This window comes from Notolepis coatsorum (assembly GCF_963971535.1).
Source record: "Notolepis coatsorum genome assembly, chromosome: 18".
In the NCBI taxonomy this organism is placed as follows: domain Eukaryota; kingdom Metazoa; phylum Chordata; class Actinopteri; order Aulopiformes; family Paralepididae; genus Notolepis; species Notolepis coatsorum.
The window spans coordinates 77275803-77288972 of NC_140182.1; the positions used below are offsets into that span (position 1 = coordinate 77275803).

General features: G+C 41.0%; 1 protein-coding gene across 1 annotated transcript in view; it reads left to right on the plus strand.

Moving 5' to 3' along the window:
- The window catches only part of LOC311245233 (DENN domain-containing protein 5B-like), a gene marked incomplete at its 5' end in the record, with an annotated part of 106933 nt that overhangs the window by 64083 nt on the left and 29680 nt on the right, over window positions 1–13170 (plus strand). The window contains 2 exons of the mRNA XM_084335064.1: window positions 1196–1314; window positions 11163–11347. Of these exons, the coding sequence (XP_084191190.1) occupies window positions 1196–1314; window positions 11163–11347 (304 nt within the window). The remainder of the gene's footprint in view (window positions 1–1195; window positions 1315–11162; window positions 11348–13170) is intronic.

Consider the following 13170-nt stretch of genomic DNA (forward strand, 5'->3'; position numbering starts at 1 on the left):
TTTTTATCCAATCGGGAGAGAGAAACCTTGATATTTGTACTTATTTCAAGAAATGTTGCCAAGCCAAATTAGTTTATTGCAGATTATTTTACTTGTTTCAAGCACATATTTGCTTAAAGACAGTTTCTGTTTCTTACTGTAGAGCGGAGGGACTGGAAGACTCACATTAGTGACCAAACACTGCATCAGTGATGGCTGTTGGAATGTAGAACTGAATATATTTCGGCATATAGACAACAAAAAAAGTTTAACACTTACTTAATAATTACAGTACTTATTTTTCCTTAATATTCATCATTCATTTGGATAACTAAATTGTGTATCAGGATTCAAAATCCTGTGATTCAATAACAAATTATATATGATAAACATCAACATATTGCCCTGCCAACACCCATGGTGAATACTTTATTAGTGTTTGCAGTGTTTCCCCTAGGATTTTTTTCAGGTGCGGTGGTAGGCCCCCCAAAACTACTAGTTTTTTCACGGGGTGTGCGTGTCACGGATACATGGTGTCAACAGTGTCGTCATAGACGCGCGCAGTAAGGCGGTTGTTAGTATCGGTGCATTTCCCTACACTGAGCTGAAATGAAACGATTGCACATAAATTAGCTAAATAAATATTAACAAGGTGATTGATTGAATGGAAATTGTATTAACAGATTGCAGAATGGGTACAATACAGTATGGCTCAATACACACAATTGTTAAGGGGATGCAGACCAGAGAAAGACTTTTGTCTTGTTTACATCAGGGTCCCCCATTTTCAATTCATAATGAATTGTAAGTAAGGGTGCAATTAGCACCGTGCAATCCATTCTTTGTGGATCTAGCCCTGAGACTTGTTAAGCGCGATGCTAGTCAGTCTCGGAGTTGTCTCGGAATGGATTTGGTAGCTTTTTTCTGCGTCTCCGTAGACTGTGCCGCACCACCGTTTTAATGTCTTAGTGAAGATTGATTTATATGAAAACCGATTTATGTATAATTTAGCTAGCTCGCCAACGTTACTGTGAGCAAACTTTAATAAAAAAATATTTTCTTTTTATAATTTTTTTTTTTTTTAAATGTCTGGATGGGCGGGGCATCCCGTTGGCGGGGCAATGGTAGGGGAAACACTGGTTTGCACTGCTGTGCCTCATCCAGATACTGTCTATTCAGAGCTGCTCTCACACTAGGCCCTGTGTGTGTGTGTCAGTGTAAGAACCTTGGCAGGCTGAGCACTCTGCAGCTGGGGCAGGAGAACTCCGGCCTGCTGGCCAAGTGTCTGGTGGACTGCGTCATGGTCTACAATGAGATCACTGGACACACTTACAGGTAAGATCTCTCTTCACGCTACTCTGATTTGTCTAGAACTAGTGATGGAACAACAACCTGTACCATCTATATGTATTGTAGGTCAGTTACAATAAGCAGGCTAATGCAGTACACCACAGACACTCAATGCACTACATAACACGGGCGACAGTGGCTCAGGAGGTTAGAGCGGACGTCTGGGAATCAGAAGGTTCCCGGCTCGATTCCAGCTCCTCCCGGCAGCGTGTGGAAGTGTCCCCGAGCGAGACTCTTAACCTCCTAACTGCTCCCCATGAGCAGAGCTCCTCCCGGCAGCGTGTGAAGTGTCCCCGAGCGAGACTCTTAATCTCCTAACTGCTCCCCATGAGCAGGTTGGCACCTTGCACCGCCGTCGGTGTGTGAATGTGAGGCATAAGTTGTAAAGCACTTTGGATAGAAGCGCTATATAAATGCATTCCATTTACCATTAGTTACTAACTGGTTCTGGCTTTGTGACCAGGCTGTTGTGTGTTTATGTTGTACTCGCACGTCTTTGTTAAATACAAAAGGGGTTGCATGTTCTGCCTTTTTTTTTTTTTTTTTTATGTAATATCCTTAACCAAGATCAGAGTCCTGGGCCCTCATTCATCAACGTGTCTTACGCACAGATATGTGCTTAACCTGTGCGTACGACCATTTCTAAGCAAAGAGTGGGATTCATCAATTTCAACTTGAACTTGACTTCGTGCTTATGTGTACGCACAGCTCGGAGCACACTTAGCTGACGCCCAGTGGTAGAATATATTATTACAACAAGGAAATGAGCTTCTGTGCATTAGTTTCAACACTGGCATGTTCTGTATGAACCGTAATTCATTATAGTTCATTGTAAAATAGCAACAGTAGTGTAATTATGGTCAAAACCCTATAAATAGCATTTGGAATAATAGATCTTTCTCTCAGAATGAATGCAGCATGGTTTATATAGCGTTATCGGAATATACGGGGTGTACAGACTGACTGCGCTCCGCGTAGCTCAACTCGTTATTATTTTGCGCACAGACCGCAGAAACACGGGAACGTTTTGATTATATTTAAAAGGCTTTACGTTAAACGAAACGAGTGGAATTTCGAAGCTGTAAGCAGAATACAAGTCATATGAACACCCACGATATAGTGTTCTTCCCCCTTTTTACTGTATAAGAAAGAATAAAAAACGCATTGCAATGACACCAGGGTGTATGTGTATTACAAAACCCTTGCAATAATGTGTCTTAAATGAATGAAAAGCATACATGCTCTGGACACAGAGCATATCGTGTGGGTGATATGACTTGTATTATGCTTACAGAATTCCACGTATTTAGTTTTACAATGTCAAAGCCTTTTAATGTAAATCAAAACGTTCCCGTATTTCTGCAATCTATGCAAAATAATAACGAGTTGAGTTATTATATAACAAAGAACATATTACATGCTGGTATGCTGATAGAGTAAACTATTATATGAATATGATATGATATAAGGTATACACTGGTCCGTCGCATACACTGGTATGCGCAAGTTACTGTTGCATAATGTAGGCCAGGGGTCAGCAACCTTTTCGACATGGAGTGCCTGTTTGAAATATAGTTGTAACTAGTGTGCCTCAACAATATTCCATGCATCGTCATTTTTTTCTTCTCATAATCAGGTCTTTTTAATGATAATTTTTACATTATTACATCATTATTGTTATTATTAACAATATTATTATGATGGTTGTATCAACCCTAAATCTGAGTTGGGGGGGGGGGGAATGCAATGCAGACAAACAGCTGCATACAGTGCGACCATTTCACTCACATTTGCCCATTCATTTTTGGACACATCACACACCATCGGTGTGTGTACTGTACGTGTGCTGTCATAGCTCCACCTACAGGCCTAATGGAGAACACCAGGAGAACACCAGGATGTGAATGGAGGGTGAATGTGAGGTATATCGTGAGATTGTGAGATTGATCGCAAGACTACACTGTAAAAAAAAAATTATTAGTTACCAGAACTTTAAAATATTGAGTTCAGTTACTGTGCATTAAGGTTTTCAGTTTTCAATCCATAATAAGTTAACAGAAAAATAAGTACACAACCACATTATTTCAACCTAATAAAACTATGTTTATTGTCATTGTTTTAAGAACACAAGTTGACTTGGTAATACTCACATTTTGAGTAAAAAAATTGCTTTTAACATGTGCAATGTTCAATGAAATAGAAAAATAAATAATACAATTTGTTGATTAATCCCACTGGTCACAATGGTGACCGTAATAATGTTTTTGTTATAAGGCTCTGCAAATGTTACTGAATGATGTAGCAATGTATTTCCAGCTAAATTGAAATAATAAACAAATAAAGGGTCTCAATTAAATATGTGGAAGTAAAAAGAACCTGTGGGAGGATTTCAACAAGATAAATGCGACAACAGTGCAAAATAGTTCACTATAATATTTCAAAGCAAAAAATAAAATAAAAATTATTAAATTATTTTCTTTAATTTTTTTTAATTTTTTTTAGTGCTGCCCCCTGTGCCTATGCAAATGCCCCCGTGTGCCTATGCAGGCACGCGTGCCTAGGGTTGCCTACCCCTGATGTAGGCTATGGCTGCTATTATATGTAATTCATATAGGCTACCTAATAGTATATGATTTTTAGAGGCATCTATTTTGTTGTCGGTAATACCGACAACAAAATAGATGCCTCTAAAAATCATATAGCCAATCGAACACAACTAATAAAGGCATTCATATTACAGCACGGTTATAATGACACACAACCAACGCCAAACAGTGGTCAACGAACGGTCTTTATTAGTATTTTGAGCTGTCCAGGCAGAATTGCAGCAATGGTCTTAGGGAGCCGTTTATATCTGACATCACCGTTTACAAGTCCGCCTTTTATTTATCCCATAACACGCGTTGTGTCTTCTTGGTTCGACAGCAGTAAACAATCTCCGTGAAGTTTCTCAGAGTTCCGCTCGGGTCAGTCCATTATTTCACATCCCATGGGGGGGGTTTCATCACTTTCATGACCATATATGGATAATCATGCACGAGCATTGACGGTAGAACAAGGTGGTATTTATCAACACGGAGGAGCATAGGACCTGCGTACGCACGGTTGATAAATCCCAATATTTCTGTGCGTGCACAACTTCTAAATTCTGTGCTTACGTGTGGAAATAGAACATTTTCTACGTCACGTTGATGAATGAGGGCCCTGGTCTCTTCCCTTCCCATTCAACTATGTGTCTTTCCGCCTGCTAGATCTCCCCGTCTCCTCTCTGTGTCGGTGTAGGTAACAATCAGCGGGTCGTGAAGAAACCTATTATAAAGCTACGAATGGACACACTTAAGTGTTTCAACGTGTGTGTGTTCTTAATGACTAGATGAAGGACCCAGAGGCCTTTGTATGACTTGAGATGGGACTGGGCTGATGGGGGATAACCCTTGTGGGTACTGTGGAGGTCCTCCAGGTGCACACGTTAGAACCAGCTCATCTTGTGGGTACTGTGGAGGTCCTCCAGGTGCACACGTTAGAACCAGCTCATCTTGTGGGTACTGTGGAGGTCCTCCAGGTGCACACGTTAGAACCAGCTCATCTTGTGGGTACTGTGGAGGTCCTCCAGGTGCACACGTTAGAACCAGCTCATCTTGTGGGTACTGTGGAGGTCCTCCAGGTGCACACGTTAGAACCAGCTCATCTTGTGGGTACTGTGGAGGTCCTCCAGGTGCACACGTTAGAACCAGCTCATCTTGTGGGTACTGTGGAGGTCCTCCAGGTGCACACGTTAGAACCAGCTCATCTTGTGGGTACTGTGGAGGTCCTCCAGGTGCACACGTTAGAACCAGCTCATCTTGTGGGTACTGTGGAGGTCCTCCAGGTGCACACGTTAGAACCAGCTCATCTTGTGGGTACTGTGGAGGTCCTCCAGGTGCACACGTTAGAACCAGCTCATCTTTGGCAAGCGCCCCTTCAACTGCAACAAGGAGCACACTGAGGTTTGACATGTAGGCCACACACTTGTTGACTGAGTGGTGAAATTGATTGTAGTTTTCGGATCTTAACAAACTGCATTGGTCATAAAGCACTGTACATTTTACTGCCAAGCAAGCACTGGTGACACTTCAGAATCATCGACGGTGAACAGCGATCAAGCTTTAGTGACAGACACTTAAGAACCGTGAACATCGATCAAGCATCAGTGACAGACACTTCAGAACCGTGAACATCGATCAAGCATCAGTGACAGACACTTCAGAACCGTGAACAGCGATCAAGCTTTAGTGACAGACCCTTCAGAACCGTGAACAGCGATCAAGCATCAGTCAGCGTTTCCGTTAGCCGGTAATTACCGGTATTTGACCGGCAAAATCTGTTGAAGTCCGACATATTTAATCTCTCCGGTCTTAATGTCCGGTGAAAATAATGCCCTCTAAGCACAATTTGATTATTTGAATTGTATTAAAATAGGCTAAAATTAAATAGCCTATGCGATGAACGAAACAATCATTACATTTGTTTCATCGTTGCTTCACCAAGCAGGTATAATAATGTTGTCAGCGAGAGCTTAGTGCATGTGTAGCTGCAGAGCCGGAGCAGCAGCGGCACAGTGCAGTACTCCAATTCAGCCATTGGCAATTCAGCTGTTGGGTGGGGGGCGCTGTTGAGCGGTCCCCAGATAGAGCCAAAAAACAGCTGAATCTGCTGCTCTGCAGCGCCATACTCTTTGCAAATAAGTCGTTGCGAGGTGGAGAGTCATCACGCAAACCCACGATAATGTTGCCGTCTCTCTCTGCCAAATTTCTCAGTTCTTCGCTTGATATAATTAATACAAATGTCCAATATAACGGAATTCGTTAGCTCATAAAAATGTGATTTATAACAGACTGCTGTTTAATAATGTCGGGCGACTGCCCACAGACACCTATTTGATTTAAAGTCGGCAGCAGCACGGAGTCTCGGGACTTATTTTATTTGGAATATAATGATTGTATACGCAAAAGTAGCCTAGTTTTAAGTTAAAATATTATAAATCTACATGCCTTGAGGATGTCAATTATTTTTATGCTCAATAAACTCTGACCGGAATTTCTCTCATTTGACCGGTAGATTTAAATCTACCGGACCCTGAGACCGGCAACAATTTTTTCTAACGGAAACCCTGATCAGTGACAAGACTCTTCATAACCACGGAAGGTTGAACAGCGATCAAGCTTTAGTGACGAGACACTTCAGAACCACGGACAGTGAACAGCGATCAAGCTTTAGTGACGAGACACTTCAGAACCACGGACAGTGAACAGCGATCAAGTGAACAGCGATCAAGCTTTAGTGACGAGACACTTCAGAACCACGGACAGTGAACAGCGATCAAGTGAACAGCGATCAAGCTTTAGTGACAGACACTTCAGAACCTTGAACAGCGATCAAGCTTTAGTGATGGACACTTCAGAACCACGGACAGTGAACAGCGATCAAGCTTTAGTGACAAGACACTTCATAACCACGGACAGCGATCAAGCTTTAGTGATAGACTGATTGATTGAACATTTTATTAACAGATTGCAGAATGGGTACAGTACAGCTCAATAAACACTTGTTAAGGGGATGCAGACCAGAGACTTTCGTCTTGTTTACATCAGGGTCCCCCATTTTCAATTCATCATTGACACCTCACAGAAGGATCGTGGCATTTTGGAACCCACCACCACAAACAAGCAATATTGTTCATAAATAAAATTATTAAATTGGCACAGCGGCCTATTAAATATTGGTACATTTACAGATTGGCCGGTGATTTAGCATAATGACAGTTTGTCCCAGATAAACCTCAACATATGCTACCAAACAGTGGCAGCGGCAGCCAGAATAGAATCAGCAGGCAGGGCCTATATATTAAAGGGGAACTATCTTATAAATGGCCTTTTTGAGTGTTTAGCATTGTTTCCTAGCTATGTGAACTTATATTAATATGATCTATGTCTCAAAATTCTCATATTGGCGCATTCTTCCAATTCTCCTCTCACAATATTCACCCTCACTGAACTGAGTCATTTGAAAATGTGATGATTTGTGATGTCAGAAAGACACCGCTGCATGTTAATGTTGAGATACAAGATGAGCTGCACACAGTGGCTGGACCTGGAGCCCAGGCTCAAAACGGCTTGAGATCTTGAGGTAGAAAAATGCTGTTTTTGAGGACTTGATTAGAAATACAAAACAATGAATAAGAAAAAAATATATATTACAGAGGTGTTCCATAGACTCACATGAATTGTGTAAAAGTGCCCAAATAGTGAAAGAAATAGTAAAATAGTTCCCCTTTAAATAACTTGCACTAGCTAGCTTATAATGGTAGTGTCTGGTTAGGAGTGAGGGATAATGGAGGTACTATCCAAGAGGGGGTCCGGGAGGCGGGGGTTCGAGCTGGAGCATATGTGTGTAGGGTTTTAGAAAATAGGTATTAGGGGTATATTATATACTAACATTTATATAATTGTAATTTCGCTGGATATACACTGTATACGGTTAAAATGTTATTATAGACTATTTTTGTTTTATCTTGTTTCTGTACTTGCATATATTTTAACCACCTTTACTGAAAGTTTCATTATGCATTGTGTGTTGAGTACTGACTTTTAATAATTTTTGTTTTGCAATAATAAAAAAAATATAAAAAAAAAAAAAAACTTGCACTTTTTTTTTTTTTTTTTTTTTATTGCACATTACTTTTACATTACATTCCATAATGATGCACACAAGCAATCTTATTTTTCTTTTTGTTCAAAAACTATTTTACAGCGGCATATAACAAAAAGATTAAATAAATAAACGTTCTTTCATTTGGCGGATTTATACATAAAAATAAACAGGATAGTTAAATACTCTATTCTTGCTGGAAAATAGGAAAGAGACCAAAAGACCAAAGCATTAGAAAGGCAAAATTCCAAGACAAAACAGAGAATATACTGTACCTTCAGACATTAATGTAGTAAGAATAACACTGTGAACTTGTATATCATCTTCATCCTCCCTCAGACCCTTTAAATCGGGGGTCTCAAACTCAATTTACCTGGGGGCCGCTGGAGGTAGAGTCTGGGTGAGGCTGGGCCGCATCAAATATTATATATACCGTAAAGCCTCAAATATAAGATGGGTCTTCTATTTACCTCAGCTGCATAGGGCACCAGGCCTATTTTAGAGAGGCTTGTATAAAAGGCAGGCCTTAATTTCTAAAAATGACACTCATGGACATAATCCCTTCATTTTCAGACTATTATTATTATTATTATTATTATTATTATTATTATTATTATTATTATTATTATTATTATTTATTTTTATTTTTTAATACGTACATTGTCTGTCTACATTTATTTAGACTAGCATTGGTATTTAAATATTGAGTGCAGTTGAGTAATTGTGGGATTAACGTAATTCACACACTGAAGTTGGAACTGTCTATACTAGGTTGTGGGGTCCGGGGACGGTTTAGCCGAGCGTGTGGTACCTTCTCGACTTCCTCAGTTGAATAGAGTTGTTTACATGCAGTAGCTTTAGCTACTAATGTTATCATAGCATCATGGTCTGTAATGTGTGAACTGGACAACGCCAGCCTCGTCTGCCAATGCCATATAGATAGTGAACGTTAACGTTTGCAAACGAAGTCAACGTCATCCAGCTGACACCACAGTTCTAGATATTATGACAACGTTAGCTAGCGGCTAGCGCTAAAGCTAACCAGAGGGAAACGTTAATGTACGGTAGTCAGTGTAGCGGGAGGCAGCACTTGATTTTCATTGGCAAGAGTTTATCTCATTCTATATCACGGCACGAAAAATAAAATAAAAAAAACTTTTTTTTGCTACCTTATATTAGACGCCGGCCGGCCTGTGTTTGTCTAAATGCATCAACACCCCCCCCCTTCATTATAAGAGGCTCCTCCTTTATCGGAGGTCCCTCCTCTATTTGAGGATTTACGGTATATATGATTTTTTATTTTTTTTGCTAAATCAACTCTGCCTCTCTTTGTTAACTACAACAAGCAATGCTGTTTTTTATTTAAGATGAGGTCGGACTCTGCACTGACTGATTTGTGTTCATTGTGCTGCTTTTATAAAGCCTCAAATGACGGCTTACAATATTTCATGAAAGCAAAGTGTTTTGTTTGTCTAAGATTTTAAAAGGTTTAAACTTTACAGCACTGACAAAGTTGAACAAAGTGCTGTACAAGTCCCACAACATAAAAAATTTAAATAAAAAATTTAAAGAATGAATTAAAAGATTTTTTTATTTTTTTTTACTTTGATGTCAAGTAGGGGGCCGCAAAATATCATCCAGCGGGCCGCAATTGGGCCGTGAGTTTGAGACCCCTGCTTTAAGTAATCCAACACCGGTCCCCATGCCTTATCAAACACCTTTCTCCGTCCTGTATTTTTTAATCTAAGCCTAGAGGGTCTCACCCAGCTCTCTCATCCACATTCAAATGAGGGTACTGCATCAGACTTCCAGAGTCTCAAGATGAACTTTTTAGCCAACACAGCTGCACCTAGATATATCGGTTATTTTTCATTGCCAGAGTACAGAGTAGCATCATCGCAAGAGCCCAGAATGGCCACTAAGGGGCAGGATTCCCACTGTTTATTAAAAGCTTTTGAATAAAAATCAAATATAGCAGACCAGAACGTGTGTAGGTTGGGAGTGGGACAAGACCAGAGTTGATGTGTAAGGGTACCATCTTGATTTTTACATTTGTTACACAATGCTGATACACTAGGATTAAAGCTAGTCCTCCGTGCTGATCCTGTCATCCAGGGCAGGTGTATCATGCATAGTTGCTGATGTTGAATTGCCTCAAAAAGCCTTGGTTTCTGCACCAAATGTCTTCCTCTGCAACTTCTCATCTCATCTGCACCTTTGTTTCTCATAGTTTTATATTCAGAGTTAATTATATTGTTTACACTATTTATTTCTTCAATTTTTTATATTCAGATCAATCAATTATCAAATGTATTTGTATAGCACGTTTAAACATGACTCTTGTCAACCAAAGTGCTTCACATAGCTAAGCTAAGTACAAAGAAAAGTATAAAATAAACAGAAATAAAATAAAATCAACGGATAGACAAAGGAAAAACAGAACAACACGTCAACAAGTACAGCAAGAGTCAAAGTGAGTCAGGGAAGGCCAGGCGATATAGGTGGGTTTTGAGTTTTGATTTAAAAGACTCTATGGAGGGGGCAGATTTAATGGACATGGGGATGCTGTTCCAGAGGTCAGGGGCTGCGACCCCAAAAGCACGTCCCCCCCTAGACTTGAAGTTAGACCTACGAGTGGTTAGGAGACCCTTATCAGCCGATCTGAGGGCCCTGGCGTTGGTATAGTGGGTGAGGAGGTCTGCTAGGTAAGCAGGGGCTTTACCATTTAGGGCTTTATAAATCAATAAGAGGACCTTGAAGTCTATTCTAAAGCGCACCAGGAGCCAGTGGAGGGAGGCAAGTACAGGGGTGATGTGAGCTCTCTTCCGGGTACCTGTGAGTAGTCTAGTGGCAGCGTTTTGGGGGAGTTGTAGACTGGCTATGGTGGATTTATTTAGCCCCAGGGACAGGGACCTATATTGCCTATATTTATGTCTTTCTACTATTACTCTGCCCATACCTGTACCCCCATTCCCCCCTGCTGCTATGTCGCCCAAATTTCCCCAAGGGGATCAATAAAGGAATATCTCATCTTATCTTAATTTCCTGTACCTCCCCTTGCCTTGACTCTGGAGAGGATGGTCAGCGCACTTCCCGTACCGTTGATGTGACCCTGTAAGTCAAAAGTAGTGCCTCTTTCCCTCCAGGTTCCCGTGTGGCCGCTGGCTAGGGAAGGGCGTAGGCGATGGCAGCTTGGAAAGGGTTCTGATTGGTCAGCTGGTGTCGCCAGGCGGCGAGGAGGATGCTGGGAAATGGAGCGGGACGCCTCCAGAGTTGGGATCGCCGCCCCAGAGTGGACGGACGGTGCTGGGATCGTTCAGGGGCCGCAACAGTACGTATGGAGCAGAGTGCTCTCATTCCATCCTGGTAGCAGTTGTCACTTATGGGTAAAGCTGCAAAACCAGACCTCGTCATCATTTTCACCTGAAAGGTTGCTCATAAAACGAACCCTTACCTTAACACTTTGAGAGCCACTCACGGCTAATCTCGTGTTTACGATAGTTACGTTGAAAGCCACTCACGAGATTTCTCGGAATTAATAATTTTTAGCGATCTGAAATCATATTGCATCACGCGAGCCTACCCAAGGGCCGCCGGCGATCAGATGTGAAAAAAGCACCCCCTATCGTCTCCCAGATGGTAAATCACCCTTTTGGAATGTACTCAATGAAAATGGATGGGGGAAAAAAAATATTCCAGTCCACATTTCACTTCTCACCCATGCAGCCGGAGTACCAGAGTTCATTCAGGGGGCTCTGAGCCTCGCGGATCATGAGTTCTACTGTATACACGTTAGATCTATACACTTATCGATTTTTTCTAATGGTGATCAGGAATTGGAATATACTAGTTGGATACCATCTGATGTCAGGTAAGGAATCCATGTTATCAGTGTTAGGATAATCAGACTCGTTTTGATGAAGATATACGCTTTTTTGTGATATGTGCTCCAGCGGTTTCACTGTAAAATCGACGAGGAAATGAAAGCAGCTATTATCAGCACGTATACTATTGATCATCTAGCGTTTATTTGAAAACGATTCATAAATAGGCCGACAAATATCAACGTTCTGGAATATTCCAGTAAAAGGCGATTATCACAGAATGGGCTGTTTTTCACCTCAAAACGGGTGCTTTTCAAAATGCTCTCAAACGGCACTGAAAGTGTTAAAAGAACACGCCAACATTTTGGGTGCTAATTTCCCAAAATGTTGGCGTGTTCTTTAACTTTAACTGTAACCTTACTGGAGACCTGACCCAACCTAAAGGTTTTGTGAGCTACATCAGACCGCCTCTGTTTTGGTCATGCCATGCCCCTTTTGGGGGGATAACAACAGGGATTAGAGGGTGTTTCTCCATAAACTACAACTTTAGGACAAAACATAAGATAAGATATTCCTTTATTGATCCCCTTGGAGAAATTCAGGCATCATAGCAGCATGGGGGGGGGGGGGGGGGGGGGTACAGGTCTGGGCAGGGTAATAGTAGAACACATAAATGCAGGCAATACAATTATAGTACAGTACGAAAGTAAATAAATGGCAGTATAAACCATTGAATTAACTCTGGATATGAGCAAAGGTGCAGATGAGGGTCTGTATGCCCTTCAGTTATATTATACATTACAATAAATATGGTCAATAACACTTAGAATCTGAACAGGGATGTTTGATATTGGCTTTTTTACCTATACCGATATTGTCCAACTCTTAATTTCCGATACTGATATCAACCGATACCGATATATGCAGGGTCCCCCCCCCCCCAAAAAAACGGAATAATTTCAGGTAATTAACATTACATATCTCTTGTCGTGGAATTAAAACATTATGCATACTTTTGACAATAAATAAAATCAGAATTTGTTCTTACTTGCTTGCCTGGGTAAATAAAGGTTACATAAATGTAAAATAAAAAAAAAAATAGGGGCGCCCCAGTGGCGAACCACATAGCGCGCTCAGCCGCGACACGGCCGACCCGGAGTTCGACTCCCGAACCCGTCGTTATTTGCCGAATGTCTTCCCCCCACTCCGTCTCCCATTCCTCCTATGTCTCTCTCTACTGGACTGCCCAGTAGCAATAAAGCGATAAAACGCCAAAAAAGAAATCTTTAAATAAATTTTTTTTTTTTTTTTTTTTATACCGATAATTTCC